The following is a 20,506-nucleotide window of genomic DNA, read 5'->3' as shown; positions in this document are numbered from 1 at the left end:
TTTTTGGCTGGTGTCTGATTTTGCCAGGGGTAGGGGCTTCTAAGGATCAATAGAAAAAGATGTTAGCAGTTCTAAAAATGTCCCAGTACAAAACAGAAAGAGGACACCCATCTGTGTACCTTCGCTGGTGGCAGCATTCTTCTGAGTCTTGGTGGGAGTGTGATCTGTACTTGAACTCACGTCGGATGAGATGCTTGAGCTGCCTTTACCTACAAAGAAAACATCGGAACATTTAAAAAAACCTCTTCACAACACTTTATGTAAGAAGGCTTTAATTACCATCTAATATCTGGGTTCCGAAATTAGATCATAAGGCCTATTCTGGACACCTAACAGAACAGAGAAGGAACAGGTTCTTAAGAGCCAACGCACAGAGTGGCAATCTTTTTACAAACTTTATTCAAATTCTACACATAAAATAAACATTAAAAAACATAATAGCGAAACATACACAGAAACATAATCCTGCAAATATACAACGAAACATCTAACTAAAATATAGTCCACTTCCACCCCTCATTTTCCTCATGGATCCATTAACCGTTTCTTATTCTTCTATACTATTGTAATCACTATTTAAATCAGTGTTTCTCAACCTTGACAACTTTAAAATGTGTGGACTTCAACTCCCAGAATTCCCCTGCTAGTTGGAGTCCTCACATCTTAAAGTTGCCAAGGTTGAGAAACACTGATTTAATTTTTCTGTTATCTCCCCTCAAGTGGCAATATTTTAAAGACAGTTGAAAACACAAGAAGAAATGAAAGATAATGGGCCACGATCCAAAGACACCTATGTCCCTGCCTACAGATGTGCTTTCAACTTTTCCTAAACAGCAATCTCAGCCACCTGTGTGACAAACTGGCTGTGGAGTTTCAAAACCAGTTTGTGGTACAATACAACACTTCAGCATGTAAAATTCAAGATTTTAAAAGAATGAGATCACAAGCATTCAGATGAAAATAACTCATTCATTAGCTCTAAAACATTATACCGAGCTGAACTTTTCACTGTCTTTTCTTATTTTAAGCCGAAGCCAGCTAACCTGATGGGAAAGAGAGTTCCACAGAATGGATGTTATAACAAAAATCCTATTTTTTAAAAAAAAGCAGAACATTAAAATGTCTGCCATGAAGTAGATTTCTGCTTTTTTCTCTCTCTCTCTCTTCAAAAGAGTTGCCATCCTAACAGCAAGTGCTATATGGACAAAAAGGGGAGGGGAAAGATTAAGAGCAACTGTGTTTTTTTCCTGAATCACATTTCAAACTTGAAAAACATTTCAGTTTTATGTAGGATATCTGTTTTAGGGCAATACATTTCACCCAGTAATATCTGATATAGCTGCCAGAAAAAGAGATTGCAAATTTTTATCTAAGTCTTATATATAACATTAGTCTTTTAAAAAAATAATAAATCTGCATTTTTCTATGTTAATATGTTGATGGGCTTTTGCAAACCAGAAAAGAATTCCATACAGAGAGAACACATCACTTGCAGCAGCTGGATGCCAAAGCAAATCACTATAAAAGATTCTTTAAAAAAGCTGTAGATATAAGGCCCATCTCACAGCTGTTTGATGAGGTTTACCTCCTCCCTTCAGCCAACTCGGTAATCAATGTGGCTGGATGAAGAACCCAACATCTACTTCATAGTGAAGTTTATCATTTATTGATTTATTTCAAACATTTCTATACCACCCAATCCCAAGATTCTGGGTGGGGTAGTGTTGGTCTATTGTTTTCTGCTACAGAAATTAAGGTTACTAGGGTAACAGATCATTCTGGCTGGGTGAAGAGGTCAAATTTAATTGTCCTCATTTAGGTGTTAAGAGTTGCATTGCCTGAGGGGAAGGCAGCTTGCAGGATTTTTGTTACTTTTAGCCTTGCAGCCAGTAAGCAGCTCCCTGAGTAAGCTTCCCACTCTCAGCTCTGAGTGTGTGAATGCACAAGCCTGTAAATATGTTTTTGTGTTTTCTGTAAATAAATTTATTTTTATAGAAATGCCTGGTGTGTGATTTTTCTGATCTCTCTGGGCCAAATGCTTTCCAGCACTCTGCAACAGGTAGAACAACAGAAACAACAGAAAATGACATACAAGTGGCATCCTGACTGCGTCAATTCCTACAATTAAAAATCCAACAACACAGTACACAGTGCCACCTCCCACTATAGCCTAGGCACCAAAAGCCTGATAAAAAGAAAAAAGTTCAGCATTTTCTTAAATATTAGGGGGCTAGGGGCATCTCTGGAGATAACAAATTCCAGTGTTTATAAAATGCTTTAGAAACAGAAAAAGTATTTCCATCATCCAAGTCAGAAGACTGTTATTTGGGGGGGGGGATTGGTCCCTATAGGGAAGACTGCTCAACACTCATCTTTCATTTATTATGTAATCACCTTGAATTTATTTATGCAATTTATACAATTTATGCAACTTACATAGCCACCCATCTCACCGAAGTGACTCTGGGCAGCATACGAAGATTAAAACAAACAAAAATAATGGCACAGTTCACAAAAATTAATATTTAAAAAAATCCATACCATAACACATCCCTAGAGTTGAAAAACCATTCCACTTCAGATCACTGAGACTGTAACAAACAATCAGGCAACAGGGCTCACTTAACCTCCTGGCCCAAATGCCTATGGGAACATCCAGGTCTTTATTGCCTTACAAAAGGCGAACAAGGTCAGGGCCATCCAGATCTCCAGGGGAAATGCTTTTTCACAGGGCAGGCGCAGTGACTCTGCTTTGATAAGTGTAAGAAATTCTCTTAGCCAATGCATTTTTAAAAAAAAACCAGGAAGCAGATTAATGCCATACAGCAATCCCTGTAACAAGCTGTGATGACATGTGCATACTTGTGCCATTGCACAAATTACATGCTTATGTAATGATACAATGTCTGATGCAAACACACAAATCATATCACTTGCGTGATGATGTCATTACCACATCATAATTTGCCCCCCTTGGGGATGCCTCTAATTCCAGCTATGTGCCCTTGGAAGAGTGACATCCCATTTCTTCTTGTTCCTAATCCAAATAAAAATACGTAACATAAAACTAAGATGGAAGGTAACATATTAGGGTCAGTCTTCACATCAAGTCTGGCTGTAAATCTTGACCCTCCAGACACTTAACCCCTCATTCAGGAAATGGTGTATTTAGCCACCATTTCTCAGTCACCATTTGTTTTTGTTCTTGTTTTTTTTAATCATAGACAAGAATTAAGCAGACTTCAGTGTACAAAAAGAAAGGCCTTACCTAGGTCTATGTTCCAGGCATTTCACGGTTTTTTCCGCCCTGCTTCCTGAGCATTAGATACTTGTTCTTTCTCTTAATCTGGTTAGAAGGCACCTAATCTTTATCAATATAACTGGTTTTTTTTCTGTATTGAAACAGCCGGTTCCTGCCTTGCTAGCTTCACTCCTTATATTTAGTATCCAGTTTTAGACATCATCAAGATTATCATCGTTGTTATTATACACAAGGGAAAATGTACATAACCTCTACTATATAACTATAAAGCTAAGATACTATCTTATTTGCTGCTCAGCATGTGTTTCTCATGAAACCCTCTGCTGAAAAAATAGTGAAGACTATACTAAGTAAAAACTTCCCACCCTTATTCTATGTGAACACCTGAAAAACAGATGGAATTCAGATTCACTGAATTCAAGACAAGCAACAACTGTCTGGTGCCAGCCTCAGATAGATCCCTGATGCCCAATTTACACCTACTTAGAAGAAACTAAGAAAAGAGTGAGAAAGGGGGATGATTTCCCTTCTGCACTGCAGACCAAAATTCATTTTGCACAAGACTGAGAAGTATATGCTCTGAAAGGTTTTCTGCAACAGAAAATAGAGTATTTTTAGCAGAAGTATAGATTTCTTTACAACCACATTTTTTTATGTTTGAAGCTCACATATTCCTACAAATTCAGCCCCTTCACTAACCTCAGTCACATTAGTGCAGCTTAAAATCCCACTGGTACAGTTCGGTAATTTTAGAGTTTTGACTTACTGGCTTTATTGGTAAATAGGAAGACTCTTTTAATTGGGGTGTGCAGAACCAAATCTCAAATATTTTCAGAAGAACAGGAAGAATTTTTCCCTTCCAATTACTTAACTATAGATGCAACAATTCACCTCCCTGCTTGCCCTAAGCTGTTCTGCTGAGTTGGAGAAAGGCAGGAATAACCAGAGGCTGATTCCTGAATGAAGGAATGAATTCAATCTAGGTCTGGTCTGGCGCTCATAATGAATTGACCTTGTATTTTGTTTGTTTGTTTATTCTATTTCAATTTTTAATTCCATTATTTGCACCAAGCTCAGGCTAATGGAACTTGGGTTGTTAGTAAAAGAAAACATGGATCTTACAAGTCTCACCTCAACTGCTTTACAGTAGATGAGCTGCAACCTGGGACCCAATCCCGCTTTAGATGATAGCATATATTATTTCACCTACTTTAAGCCGTGGTACACCAAGCTTCCTTTGGTGTCCTGATAAAAGCAGCGAGATGGATAGAAAAAATATTTTGCAGACAGACACAGAAACCAAAGCAGCAAACAATTTTAAGAATAATTAAAATGTAACTACACAACTAACATCAAGACAGGCAACCAAGAGATAATTGTCAATATAGGGTGACACATCAATAATTAACACTTGGAGCTGAGCAGCTAGTACACCCATATATTTCATGAACACTTCTGGGAATGTGGATCAACCAAAAGGAAGCATGTGAAACTGAAAAAAAGAAAAGACTTTGACTAATGGCAAAATAAAAATAGCATATATGCAGTGGAGGATGGATATGTAAAGATATGCATCATTCAAAGCACTGCTTTGGAATAAGGTAAGATGCTTGCTAGAGCTGTCAGATAGAACTTTGTGACATGGATCCAAGCATTACAGTCCTGAAATTCTAAAACAATCTTCATTCCCCATCTTCTTTGGAACAGTAAATTATTGAGAATTGAACGATCAACCAGCATATCTGAAAGGAAGGTCTCTCTTGAAAATTAGAGACTCAACTTCTTTTCTAATGCAAGGGAAAGTTGGAAAATGCAAAACCTTCAGAGGGGTGACATTATTATGAATCCTGTTCATTCCCAGATCAAATAATTACCAAAATCCAAGTAATAAAAGTTATTTCCAGATCTTGATGAGTCTTGTAAACTTGTTTCCAAAGAAGGGAACATCTAGATATGGGCTTAGTCAAAGATGATGTTTGGCATTATTCCCAATTTTCTGTGATATGGAATATTTCATCGGTTCTCTGACTTTCCTAAACACAGAACTTGGCATAGGTAGAATAAACCAAAAAATCACTTGTAAAGCTGAACAGGGGTTGATCAAACAGTACCTGTAAACTACAGCTACAAACAGGAAACTACTGTAGATATTATGATCAGATTATCCCACATTTTGTAAAAGTGAAAATGCAAATAAAATGAGACTGATTCACATGAGGAAGCTAAACATAGTCAGACTTCCAGATTCCTCCACCATCACTTTCCCTGTCTTAATGTACTCTTTCCAACCTACTTTTCTTGTATAGAGTATGTTTATTCAACAGGGAAAAAAGCAGTTCCAACCTGATTCATATTTGAAAGCAGCATCACATGTACTGGCCCTTAGTCAGGTTTGTAAAGGGCCCCTTACTGGAGTCATTTAAATCATTGATTCATTCTCTTCTATTAAAATTAATTATCTTATATATTAAGATTCATTCACTTCTATTGGAAATCATTAAGAATTAATTCCAAGTGATCACGTATGGAAGCACCTGTAAACTAGAAGAAAACTAATTCTTTCTTTCTTTCAAGCCATCAGTGCATCTTACCTAATATTAATATACAAGTAAACATTTTATGGGTCAGGAATTTGAGCAATATTAGCAAATTGTTATAAATCAGCAGGTATCAATGTTTAAAGTCACAACATAAATTAAAAGAAATACCTCCCTCCCACCTCCCAGAAAATAGATTCAGAATCATGTATCATTGATTGGAAGAAATCCTGGAATTTATTTTTTCCTTGTTTGTTACATCACTCATGCAATCAACTGAAGAAAAAGGGTTCATCTGAACAGAGACAATCCATGAGATCAACTCCTCAAGCATAAATATTTAGGATGTTTATCCATGCGCATGCATACATGTTCAGTTTCATGTTTACACAAAGAGCTATAAAGATAGATATAGACATATATTTACAGCTGGAGGACAGGGAGAGACCACACAGGAACTTATGTTCCCCACTGTAAAAGCAGCGCAAGACTATGATAACTTAAATCCTCATGCATTATAAACTTTCAAAATTCAGTGTCAAATTAACTTTACAGCATGAGAACCACTGCAATATTACAGCTTCTTTCTGTACAACTCAGTTCATTATCAGAAATCTTGTACCATAATCAGGATCTCAAACTAGGGCTCCAACCTTGGTAGTACTTTCTAAATTTCTGAGATAGGTTTGCAGAGAAAAGGCTCACAATATGAGTTCATCCCACCTAGCCTGGAAGATTCCATTCTTATTTATGTAGCCCAGGGAGGAGTCATATTGATAGTTTCTACACAATGTGATATGTCAAAGATCTATAATGGTCAAATTATGATCCAATAGTCAAAATCTGGAGGCCAACTCAGAACAAAACCTAGAACTGAAATTACAGTTAATATAAAAATGATAATAAAATGCCCCCTGAGGCACAGACATTTAAATGTTTTACTGTTTTTTAAAATCTGAAAGCCACCTTAAAACTGAAAATATTAAGGTACCCAGCAACATATATAATCTGGAAAACAAATGGGTTGAAAGGATGTCAAGGTGACATATTCAAGTGTTGCCAAAGCAAGATGGTTATAGCTTAGCTAAAACAGTCTAAGATTCTGAGATCGTAATACTGGTACATAACCTTTAAGTTACAGCTCTGCAAGGAGCCTCTCACAGGGGAAAAAAAATTAAAAGGAGAGCGAGGCAGAGAAATAACCATCAATGGTATAAATTCTGTCTATCACTCAACTGCGTATGTTCATAGCACTCATGACTGAGAAATACATACAGCAGTCCAGTTGTGCTGATCTACTGCTGGCAGGGAGTGATGAATTTGGGAGATGGAGGAATAGGTTAAATCTTAATCGGCAGTCTCCCAATGAAGGCATATAGTGGACTCCCATAGTTGGATCAAGTGAGGAAGCATGAATTTGGACATATCATCATCATCATCATTATCTGGACATCATCATCATCATTTGGACATATATACCTTTTTGCTTGAAATATAAACTTTTTGGCCTGATTTACTTTGCAACAAGGAGATCAGTATTATAAACAGCAGAAATAAACATTTTTACCTCTAACTCCACTTGAAACAAAGGATACCCATTACTGTAATTGCTGAAAGGTAAAAAACAACAACAACCATGGAACCAAACGTTCTTGACAGCATTTCAGAAGGAAGGAACCCAGGCTTAAACACAGAAAGAATACAACACTAGAGCTCTTCAGATTTCCTACATTAAAGCCATGCAATGAGGAGGTTGAGCCTCATTCCCATATTCCTCAGTTATGATTGGGCTTAGAAAACTATGCCCTTGCAGCCCTCAAAATTGAGTTCTGGGTGGATTGGAAGATGGTGTGTGAATTTGGAATTCTTTCTGGAACTTTTTCTATGGGTACTTCCTTCCATACAGCATTTTTTCCAAACGTGAAGCAGGCTGGTGCATTGCACAGCCTTCTGTTCCCTGCCAAAGAGAAAGGAGAAATAGTGAACTGGTTTTGCTAAGCATTCCTCTTAAAGGATCTGCTAGGATGGCTGAAATCAGGAGCCAGGAGGAGAGGTGAGGAAAGAGTTCTTTCCCCAAAAGGCTACTGACAGGCAGCTTTTCAACTATGTAAAACCCTAACACACACACACTCACACACACACACACACACACACACACACACGTCTTTCTTCAAATCAGCTGTAATCCCTGCAGTGATGGGTCATCGTACTTCTAGCCAACAGAAACTGGAATGAACTCCTAAAAGAGGCTGCCTGATAATACAAGAGATTTCCTTTCCAAGGTCACAAGGGGTTGGATAAACTCCTCTTGCGAATTGGATCCAATAGGAAATGGAAAGAAATGGCTAGTTGCTCCTCTTGTCTTGGTAGATTTCCCTACACTCCTAGAAGCATTTATCTGGTTCTGATTTGTGGCACTCTATTACCTGAGTAATCACAAACTGAATTAAAACCTCTTTGTATTTGGCAATTTCTCACAACCACAAACCCAAAATTATGATAATCTCCATTTTTATATGAAATTTCTTGCTCTTGTCATTATAGGCTTGGAAGTATAAAGGTTTTGATCAGTTCTCCAAAGCCAAAATGATGTTTCCAATAGTCAGGGTTTACAGTTTCAGTTTATTAACCCTCTTCAAAACTACCAGAAAAAACACAAATCTATGTCAGCTTCTTGCATGGATCTGCACTTTATCCCTCTTAGCAGCCACTATCAATTTCAACAGCAAAGAGTTGCATTATTTTATAAAGCCCTTTCTTTTTTAAATTCACAATTTACTGATACTAAAACACATTTCTGAGTCCACTGAAAGTTGATTCTATAGAGATCAGCTGTTTCCAGGTAGACAAGTTAAAATGTAACAGCAGTCAGAGTATTACTTGATACACTTGTTTATATTTTAATACATAGAAGAGTTAAAACTCATTTTTTTAAAAAACTACAACATGTTGCATACCGCAAGTGCAATGTTGCCAGCTTGTGTATCATGCATATAGCTATGCCAAACCTAGCACCCTTGTCTGGCAAACATATTCCGATGTGTAATGTTGCATAATTTTTGTTCACCTTGATCAGTGGGCACGTAATGATCTGTCAACATCACAACAGTCCCTTGGTAATATAGCAGAGAAAGAGAAAGAGAAAGAAAGAGAAAGAGAAAGAGAAAGAGAAAGAGAAAGAGAGAGTTTAGGAATGCCGTGGTGGTCATTTAATAAGCATAGTAACTGTCATGCTCCCTGATCAAATGTTCCCAGAACATCTTATCGTACTCGCATCCATTTTGGTGCACTGTGTGTCAACCTGCGAGTCGACCAGCAGGGAGGGGGAACATGGCTGGAGTGTGAATCATTTTGTTTGGACTATCTTCCAGCACCAAGGTCATCCATGGAGAAACGTTACAGCCATCTGCTGGCACAAGAAGGAGGGGCACATACCTAAGGGGGCAGTGGGGGGGGATTTGGCTTTACTGGTCTTTTGAATTGTAGAAACGCGCAGGAATTTTCATTCGCAACTTTTTCTCTGTACTGAGTGCTTCGCACCATTAAAATAGATTTCTAAGCAAAAGCTTATGAGTCGCAATTCAATGGGAAGTCGAGTGTTCCAGTCATCACAGTAACATGAAGACTTGCAGAAGTCACTGACTCAATACTATACAGTACAACAAATTCTGTTAGCAAAGCTTTTATGAAATTTACTACCCTGAAACCTTTTGAGACAGAAAGTAAACACAGCCACTGATCCTCCTAGGCACTTTCATTGCTGCAGTTTGTAAATGGCATGCTGGGAAGGCAGAGAGCCTAATGGGGACAGCATCTCTGGTCCCGGTGCAAAGGATTGACACCCTACAGAGGAAAGCATGTGACAGGAAAAGAACTGCATTTTTGGTTCTGAAGAGCAGCTAGAGCAGTGTTTCTCAACTATGGCACTTTGAAGATGTGTAGACTTCAACTCTCAGAATTCCCATGCTGGCTGGGGAATTCTGGGAGTTGAAATCCACACATCTTCAAGCTGCCAAGGTTGAGAAACACTGAGCTAGAGTATTAGGAAGGGGAGAAAATAAAGCAAACTCTCTCTTACATCTGTTTTGAAGTAAGAGAGATGACAGAAAACTCAGAGGGTTTGGGCTGAGTTTAGCCAGGACATATGGTGGTGGAGCCTTTGAGTTAGTTGTGGCTCCTGGTGACTGCCTGGACGAGTCCCTGCAGTTTTCTTGGCAACATTTTCAAAAGTGGTTTGCTGTTGCCTTCTTCCTCTGGCTGAGAGGGAGGGACTGGCCCAAAGTCACCCAGCTGGCTTTGTGCCTAAGGCAGGACTAGAACCCATGGTCTCCTGGTGTCTAGCCCAGTGCCTCTAGCCAGTACCCCAATTGGCTTTCTTAGCCAGAACATTAACGTCATTAGCATTACAATCATTGGGATTATTTTAATTTATTTAGTTTGGATTCAGTCTGACAGTTCCATATGCTCAGCTGCAAATTCATGACATATTTTATATTATGTACTTATTTAAGTTTTCCTAAAATAAGCATAGGAAATTTTTGATTGCTCAGAATTCTGTGATAGCTGCGTTATAAGCTTACAGTATAATGTTACAATTTTTTGGTTCCTGATGGAATAGAACTGACTGTTAAACTCTTTCATCTCCATTTTGTGGCCTTCTCAGGTACTTGGTTCACAGAAAATATTAAACTGTGATTAGTTATTTATTTATCTGTTCAATTTGTATGGCTGCCCATCTCAACAAGTGATTCTGGGCAGCAAACAATCTTAAAACAAATTAAAAACAATTCCCATCACAAATATACAAATTAAAATACGCAGCAGCTGAGGAAGAGGTCACGATAGTTGTTAGCACAACCAGGAGATGGGATCCTTCACACACTTGGGGGCCAGGGCATAGAACCAGCAGGGCCTCCTGGCCCAGGAATAGGAGCAACTGGCACACAACCCGAAGTTGTGCAAAAGCCCTCCTGGCCATGACTGCCATCTGCTCTTCCAGCAGGAGCCGTGAGTCCAGGAGGACCCCCAGATTGCGCACTGGGTGTGTCTGAGGCAGTGCCATCCCATCCAGAACCAAAGATGGAAGATCCCCAGCACCGGAAGGTCCAAACACCCAAAACGACTCAGTCTTGCTTGAGTTGAGCTGAAGCCTGTTGTGCCCCATCCACACCCACACAGCCTCCAGGCACTGGGATTAAAATGCAGGAATCTTCTTCTTGCATGGCCAGGTGAAATAATACATTAATTTCAGTGTTGCAGATTCTATCTTCATAGGTAAAGGTAAAGGTTTCCCTTGACGTAAAGTCCAGTCGTGTCCGACTCTAGGGGGCGGTGCTCATCTCCGTTTCAAAGCCTTGGAGCCGGCGTTGTCCATAGGACACTTCCGGGTCATGTGGCCAGCATGACTCACGGAACGCCGTTACCTTCCCGCCGAAGCGGTACCAATTAATCTACTCACATTTGCATGTTTTCGAACTGCTTGGTGTGCAGAAGCTGGGACGAGCAACGGGAGCTCACCCCGCCGCGTGGTTTCGAACCGCCGACCTTCCGATCGACAGCTCAGCGGTTTAACCCGCAGCGCCACCGCGTCCCCTTATCTATCTTCATAATTATACACAAATCAGGAGCTGTGCATTAAGATTTCTAAACACTTCAGCTTTCAATTCTGGGAATATTTTGTGATTTTTTTTTTAGCAAGTTGGAGTTCCTTTTACACCAAAACTCCTGGCTCAGATGTAACAACTGTTGGAAGTCCTGGCAAATCCAGCATGACTCATTAGCATGTGAAGTAGCATGTAAATTAGCTGATCCCAAGATGCAATTCACCATGCTTCTGAGGAAGCTGTTTGTTGCCACTCCCACTTCCTCCTCCTTCCACTGAGAGAAGCACAGGGCTGTGTGCTGCTCTCTTTCATCTTGGGCCATGTGGTCAGGCCTAAGAAAAGAAGGATTTTCTCCCTTTCTTTCACACAGCCCTTGGCAGCAAATAGGACTGAGGGTTTAGGGCAAACTAAGTATTTAGAAAGAAAAGAAGAACAAAGGAACTTCATCTTTTCCACGAAGATGGATGTAACAGAAGCAACAATAAAGTCAGTAAGATATTCTTTTACTTATTTTAACCTAATCTAAGTGTGTAATTCTTTATGCTTGGGAGGGCTGAGTGTGTAAGATCAATAACCTGTGTTTCCCTGATGTGCTCATTAAAGCTATTTTAATATAATATTCTTTTTCTGTGGACAGCTTTAAGCTGTGTTAAGCTCTGCTCCATGTCAGTGGTTCTAGCAGGCCACTAAATTGGCTTCAACAACAACATACTAGAATGCTAGAATTGAAATGGAATCTGAGTTAATTGCTTCTCCTAAACTTCATGATGAGGTAAGGGGAAAGAGAAAATGCCCAAATTCAAGCTGCATATGGACACTTTCTGACCCATCTGTGCAATGCTAAATTATGACTGAGAGGTAGGAGTGAATTGGCCCACAAAGTGATGAGATCAGATTTTAAATAATGTATATGCCCACATGAGTCAGCCAAAAATACACAAAGGGCGGCATGTTCTCTGATCAAAGAAAAAAAACCTTAGACAATAGGATGAGAATAAATAGAGAAACCAGTATGAACTATAGGGTATTAGATACAAAAATAAGTGGATACACGTGAGAACAGGGAGTTCCTCAGTTTTAGGGAAAAAAGGCAAGTAGTTAATCATGTTTTTATGATTAGACTAAAAGTCCTAAAAGCAATTGAAAACTGCACTATTAAAAAGCACAGGCTGCTTGACACCAAAGGCTTTAATAGGTAACCCCCAATCTGCCTAAATAAGCTTGCCAACTGACATATAGCAGAATCAGCGCAAAAGAATGTAAGGTCATTAAGGCAGTAAATCATTTTTAAAACCAAGATTGTGTAGCCATTAAACATGAGCAAGATACAGAGTATCAGGCCAGATAGGTCACCCTAACTTTTTAAACCTAGAAACACAGCATGGTGAACCAAGATAAAATTACACATTTTGGGAAGATGATTAGAATTCTGGAATGAAATTTCTCTTAAGAGAACTTAAGGGGAATCTTTCCTCTGTTTCAGACTAATAACCTTTCTCTACCTCAAAATAAATTTCATTTTCTAAACCCCTTGAATCTTCCATGCTCCTTGTTTCAATCTTTTCTTTCTGCTCCTTCTTCAGAAAGTTCGAGTAGTTGCAAGCTGGGAAAAATTGGTACCATCTGTAAAATGTTGGCTTTCTTATTACCATATTGAAAAAGGCATGTTGATGATCAGGCTATAAGTATGTGTTGGTCAGTGGGAATGAAATCCACTTGAATCCTATTATTTGGCAATGGCAAACTGGAAAAATTAACCATCATCCAAAAGTACACAGCTGCTGGTGGTTAGGCTAGTATAACAGAATAAATCCCACCAGAGGCTTGCCAGTTAACTTTGCTTCCATCTGCATATGTTAACAACGATTAATAAAAAATTTGAAGAAGTCAAGTCAGTGAGAAACTACAAAATCAGTGTTAATGAGAAATGACAACTTCAGTTAATTAATTAAATTTATTTAGTGATTAGATTATTAACCATTTCAAGACACAACACAGTGTCAACTAACAATAGGATACAATAGCTATAAAGTCTAGAACATGGTAGGCTGAGCCATAGCTATCAAGTAATGTTGGCACATTTTGTGAAGCCTGCTAGGGTCCATTAGGAGAATCCTCCATCAATAGTTAAAGACTTTAATTGTTGACTAGTTTTGTATAGGATAAATACCTGTCTTGGCTCTTACCACGGGGATTGGCATATTCTTATCAGTTCCCAGGATACCTCTTAAAAAAACCAGCTGTTTTTCTTCAAGTAAAGGGGACTTCGCTAGATCTCACAATTCTGCACCGTAGATCAACAATGGAGCTATTTTTGCTTGGTAAACCTTTGTAAGGGGTTCAAGGTACCTGGATAATTATAATTGAGTAGTTTAAGTATAGGTAGTCCTCACTGAACAACCACTCATTCAGCGACCATTCAAAATTACAGTGGCGCTGAATGAGGGGAACTTACCACTGTTCCTTCCCTCAACAGAGGGAATCCTTCCCTCAATAGCGGTGGAGGCCTCAGACACAACTTGTCCCTCATTTTTCATGCTGCTCTTTCATCAGTGCCCAGGAAGATTCAGACCACCAGGAAGGCCACTCTTAACGATCCACTTGGGGATGAACAAAGGATCTGTGGACAAAGGAGGTGTGGATTGCCTTTGGGAGTAAGACATCCCAAAGGCAATCCACACCTCCATGGCACAATTAACAGCCATTCAGGTGTAGGGACAATGCAGCCATCCTGGAAGACATATACAGAGTCCCCTCACCAACATTTGCCCAGACTGAAGAATCTGCTTGGACAAGCAGCAAAACCTTTCTACCAAAAAGAAAGAAATCCAGTTGCCATGACTCAACCTACAGGCAATTCCACCTGGATGACTGAGAATCTTCATCAACATACAGTTCCTTGTAGTTGTGGCCATCACAGCATCCTCATGGTCATGTGATCATGATTCAGGCACTTGGCAACTGGCCTGCAATTATGACAGTCGCACCATCTCATGATCACCATTTGCAACCTTCACTGCTAGCTTCAGACAAGCAAAGTCTATGGGGAAGGCAGCAGCAGGTCACAAATGGGGGTCATGTTACTGTGGGACTCTATGACTGTGTGGGATTCACCTAATGACAACAACTGAGACAGCCCCACCTGCCGTCATAAGCCAGCATGGTCACATGACTTCACGCTTTATGACATCACTTAGCGATGGAGTTGCCAATCCCAATAACCATTGTTAAGGACTACCTGAAGTGTTCTGGAACTTGTTGAGGCCCTCACTGATCTTCTTTTGAAGTGGTTTACCCACAACTCTGTATTGGTAAAAACTACCCCTAACTATGGAAAGGAGTCAACTTGTTCAATGGGCTCCCTGTCCAGGTGCCAATTATATTTAACACATTTCTTATTGAATACCATCACTTTAGACTTGGCTTTGTTAATATTCAAAGAGTTGGAAGCAAAACTAATTATTGCAAGCAGTCTTCTCAGGCCAACTTAGGAATGTGATATTAAAGTCACTGTCTGCATATATAAGAACATTAATGAATATATTAGAGACCTTTGGCATATGGATTTCCATGGAAGGAAATCCTGGAATATCATTGATATAGAAATTGAATAGTATTGGAGCCAAAATGCAACCTTGTCTGACACCTTTATGGGTAAGTATGCTGTGTGTTGAGGAGCCTCGTGTGGCACAGAGTGGTAGGCGGCAGTATTGCAACCGAAACTCTCCCCGCAAGCCGAGTTCAGTCCCAGCAGAAGCTGGATTCTCGGGTAGCTGGCTCAGATCAACTCAATCTTCCAGCCTTCCAAGGTTGGTAAAATGAGTACCCAGCTTGCTGGGGAAGGTGACTGGGGAAGGCAATGGCAAACCACCCTGCTATAGTCTGCCAAGAAAACACTGCGAAAGCGGCATCCATCCAAAGGGTCAGACATGACTCGGTGCTTGCACAGGAGGCCTTTCACATCTTTCACCATGCTGTGTGTTACAGAGCCAGTTACTCCAGTATAAACTTTCAAATAGGTATTTGTGTAAATGGCTGTAACCAAATATAGGAGTCTGGGTTCTATACATAATGCAGCCAGTTTCTTCCATAAAGTATTTCTACTTATAAACTCAAATGCCACACTGAGATCTATAAAGGACACAAACAATTGTTTAACTTCAGGTACAAATTTCACCATGAGATGGTATAGAATAAAACAGTTATCTGTTATGGAACGCTCAGGTGTGAACTTGGCCTGTTCTTCCACTAGGAGATTTTTCTCTGTCACCCAGTCCTCAATCTTACTCGGAAGATGTTTCACATGGATCTTGGCCACTATATCAATAAGGTTATGGACCCATAATTTATGGGATATCCCTTATCTCCTTTTTATATATGGGGAATATGATAGAGAATTCCCATCCTGCTGTGATAAGGCCAGTATTATTTATGCAAGAGTACAGTCCTGCCAGCAAGGAGGCCCACCAATCAATGTATGTCCTAAAATGTTTTGGAGGGGAAAAGGCTTCACTGGGCACCTTATTAGGTTATAAAACTGTTATCTATTATGAAACACTCAGGCTTGAACTTGGCTTCAGTGACTGGATTATTTAGTTTCTGTTACTGACATCAGTGGCCAAGGGAGGAGGCTGTCAAGAGTCAGAAGACTCAAGTGGTCTGCTTCTGCACAGTCCTGGTTGAAATAGCAAATAAACAGCATAGAGATCCTCCCACACCAAGGTTGGGTTGGGTTGGGATGGGGATGGAAGCAGAGATTTACAGTCCTTCAGTATATCAGATACAGTGTGTCCAAAATGTGACTGAATTGGACATTTCTAGTTCTGACCAGATTGTAACCATGTGATGGGCCTCCTTAGTAGCTGTTAATTTCTTGTAGTCTTGTCTGAGCTTTAACATCTTGGCATATTTTTTTGAAGGAGGATGTTTCTGAGCCAGACATAGTTGCCCTTAGTGTCTCTCAAGCAGGATTGAGCCAGTTAGATCCTATAGTCTGATGGTTTCTGACTGGCAATTTATCTATTAAAAATTTCTTAGTGTGGAGCACAGGTTAGCATATTTGGTAAGAATTTCATACGAATCTTGGGTGTGTGAGGAGACCATCTTCACCCAAGTCTGGACCTGCTTTGAGTTCAAGGAGCTGAATTTTACCTTGGTGTCTACTTTGTACCATTTGAGCCCCCGTCTTGCCTCACTTTAAGGTTAGCTAATAATGTCTTAGCATAAAGCATAGATAATTGTAGATCAAATCTTCCATAGAAATTAACTGCAAGTGGTTGGTGGTCACTGTCTTCCCTCATGTGGATGATAACTTAGGTGGAAATGTCAGTTTCAGTTACAGATGCATAAGCTTCCTCTGGAACAATTAATGTCTCACAAATTGAACATAAGAATTGGACATCACTATGACAGATATAGTAATGTTACATAACTACTTGGTTTATATATACACATACACACACACATGTCCACTTGGATGAAGTTAGAGTATCCAACTGTGGTCAACTAGCAGGCAAAACATAGTTTTATTTCTTCAAAACAACACATCAAATGTAACTTCTAGATAAGGTTTATGGTTCAGTGGCCAAGGCAGACAAAAACTAAGCTTTTTACAGGATGTCAGCAATCAGTGTTTGCAGTCCATTTTTAATATGCCACTTTCTCTTTCATATTTTCAGTCAACAGCAGGCTACAGAGGAGCATAAATAATTAAAAAGCAGATTTGTAAGGATAAAATGAAATGGAAGACTCTCTAAGGAAAGAAGAAATAACAATCCTTTGAGTTAAAAACAATGAGTGGGGAGGCATCATATGCTTGGTCAAAAGGCTTGAGAAATAGGACACATTTATTTCTTCACCTCCCATCCAAGAAAACATATCTGATTGTTGTTTTCAGGTAAAATTGTTTTAAATCACAATAGCCACCAAAACCTTTATTATTATAATATTTTACAAGTTCAGCATTTATTAGAGCTATTAAACAGATGAGGTGTAGTATTTACAGTAAGGGAACTCTGTTGGAGATGTTAACAAATCAGCATGCCAGTTTAGCATATGTATGTGTGAGGAAGCTGTTTATTGCCACTCCCACTTCCTCTCTCTCTCTTCCTCCTCCTTCCACCAACCGAGGAGGCAGCATGCATGCTGCTCTCTCTCCCTCCATCTTGGCCACATGCATAGGCCTAGGGAAGGATTCTGCCCCTATCCACACGCAGCTCTTGGCAGCAATGAGGGCTGAGAGTTCATTAACTTTAGGGAAAGAACAAAAGAAGAACAAGAAGTAATCTCTCCACTGTAACTGGACTGAATAAAATGAGTAAGATACTCTTTTTCTTACCTCTAAACCTACTTTGTCTAAGTGTGTGATTCTTTATGCTTGGGAGGGCTAAGCGTGTAAGATCAATAACCTATATTTCTCTAATGTGCTCATTAAAGCTATTTTAGATAATACTCTTTTTCTGTGCACGGCTTCTCTGCTGTGTTCAGCTCCGCTCCATTCAGTGGTCCTAGTTGTCCACTAATGGCTTCAAACTCTACTACGGCAGTTTGGATAATGGCAGCTTCACTTCATGCTTTCAACAATACAAAGGAGGAAATGTATATTTAAAACCTTATAGATTCCTCCCCAACCTGAGCTTTACTTTTAAAAAATATATTTAAGGATACAATCAGTGACTTAGCTGCCTTATACTTTTTGTGGAAATAATCCATTTCCATTCACAAATCTCTAAATGTTGACCTTTAGAAATCTGTCCTTGTAGGTGAGGAAAGATAAGGAAGTAGTCATGATAATGAAAAATAATGCAATTCTGGAAAACTGTAAGATTTTAGATCTGGTTTGCATGCACAAGTGAAAGATATTTCTGTTCTAGAACTGCTTCTTTCTCAAAAGCATGTTCTTGGATTTTGACAAAAAAAGCTTGCTAAATTAGATCACAAGTTGGATTCTGCTCTAGAACCCTGCTTTCCTATGGATAAGGAAGGTCACAGAACCTCAAGAAAACTTTCCCACACAAATGGCATTACAGCTACCAGTTCTTCTCAGTACAGGGAGTTGGTATTCTCTCCACTTTAAAAAAAATCACTATATGTCTCCCACCCTCTTCCTTGTTCACTTGTTATCTCCTTCCCATCCAGTTGCCAGGGTTTCCTCCCCTCCCTCAGTCTGTCAACATTCCAACCATTAAGATATCATGAAGCTGTTATTTGGGGGACAGGAAATTACTTCACCTTATAACATTTCATACTTTTCCAAGCTAGCTGATAGCTTCCCCCTGGGCTGGGAGGATGGCTATTGCCATATAAACATAGGAAAAATTGACCTCACATTTCAAAGACATGCTACTTCCCTTGAAATGGAATGTTTTATATGGCCATCATGATTATGGCTATCAACAGTTCTATCCTCCATGAATTTGTCCAGTCCTGTCCTTCTGAAAGTACCTAAACTAGTGATTATCATTAAATGTTGGAGTCTGGAAGTTAATTATACCTTGGATGAAATAACACTTCTTTTGTCTGTCCTGGACTGCTAATTCAATACCCAAAATGCTTTATTGTCCCTGCTTCAGAAATGGATATAAGACAGCATGGGGAGGAGCAGAAAATGAGCAAGGAAGCCAGTTTGGTCTAGTGGTTAAGGCACCAGGCTAGAAACCAGGAGTCTATGAGTTCTAGTCCTGCCTTAGGCATGAAAGCTGGCTGGGTGACCTTGGCAGTCACTCACTCTCTCTCAGTCCAACTCACCTCACAGGGTTGCTGTTGTGGGAAAAATAGGAGGAGGGGAGAGTATTAGGTATGTTCCCCACCTCGAGTTTTTTATAAAAATAATAAAGGCGGGATAAAACTAAAAAAAAAAAAAAGATGTTGCTTCCATCCCCCTCCCCAGCATTGAGCCTGGCTGAGTAGATCACTACTATCCTTAAGTTTGTACTCGCTGAATACAAATTTAGTCTTGAGAGCCAACAGCAGGAAGCAGATGCCTTTTTCATTATGGTACTCTGTACCATCTATGTTGACAGCATTACAAAAAGAGGGACTCTCTAGTCCATGCCAACCTCTACCTTCTGGTGAAGCTCCTCCATGATGTCATAGGCTGAATTGGAGAAGGGGAAGGAACTGAAGAGTTTAGAGCCAATATTTCTTGGCAAATGACTAAAATAATTAGTGGGATTTTTCATATTTCCTCCCTCAATATTCATTAGGGTTAGGGTAGCCAAGTATTTTAAATGCGGACTCTCCAAGGTCAAGTGCAAAATTTATATTCTTAGAAGCACCCTACCACACCACACAGGAATATTTTCCCCATAACCAATGTATTTTATTTATTACACTGAAAAGCTTGCCTGTGTACTTCTCAATGAGACATAACCAGCAGGCTTCATTTTATGCCTCATTTGTGACAGTATTTATTTTATTGTAGCTCAGATTCAAACACAAAAGAGCTCCCATCCCGTTTACTGTGGCCAAATGCCCAGAGTTAACGTCTCCCTTTTTTGCATGCTACTGTTTTAAATATAAGCTGCAAACTGTTTCAGCCTCAGTGAAATGGAGATCCAAAACAACTGTGAGACTCCTTAGGCCCAGGTTGGGTTTAGCAGTACCTCAAAGCTGGAATTGTTTATGCAAGATTATCTATTGAGAATAGACGTCCTGCAAGAAATAAAGGCCTAAAATGCATTTCAGACCCTACTCAAGTACTGTTTGCTCAGCCATTTTCATCACCATTTGTCTTTGCCAGAGCCATTTGCAGTTTTAGGGTAGCTTTTAAATTAATTAGTTTTACTGAATGTCTGTTAAATTGCAGCCGTGTAATTCACCAGAGGGTGTCAATGGTGCTGCTCAAGAGCTTTGGCTATAGTCCAATATATTTTGCCAGCCAGGGAAAAAGGTTGTCTGCTCTTTACAAATGAATAGGGACACTCTGGGTGACGTAGCAGCTCACTATGGATTTTAGGAGTTCAGCACCTTGCAAGAAATCTATGGTTGGGGAATTTCATAAAGCAGGTATTCTTAAAAACTAAAAACACTGGGCAATTACAGGCCAATACTTCATTTTAAAATGTGCCCAGACTGTCAGGGGGAAAAAAGCCAAGACTAAAGAT

General features: G+C 39.5%; 1 protein-coding gene across 1 annotated transcript in view; it reads right to left on the bottom strand.

Annotated features, from left to right (window-relative positions):
- Nucleotides 1-20,506, bottom strand: part of FBXL7 (F-box and leucine rich repeat protein 7) — a 148,289-nt gene that overhangs the window by 106,211 nt on the left and 21,572 nt on the right. The window contains exon 2 of the mRNA XM_063298758.1: nucleotides 120-209. Within this exon, the coding sequence (XP_063154828.1) occupies nucleotides 120-209 (90 nt within the window). The remainder of the gene's footprint in view (nucleotides 1-119; nucleotides 210-20,506) is intronic.

The sequence above is a fragment of the Candoia aspera genome, chromosome 3, assembly GCF_035149785.1.
Source record: "Candoia aspera isolate rCanAsp1 chromosome 3, rCanAsp1.hap2, whole genome shotgun sequence".
Taxonomy (NCBI): domain Eukaryota; kingdom Metazoa; phylum Chordata; class Lepidosauria; order Squamata; family Boidae; genus Candoia; species Candoia aspera.
Note: the sequence above shows the minus strand (reverse complement) of the source record. Positions and strands in the feature narration are given on the sequence as shown.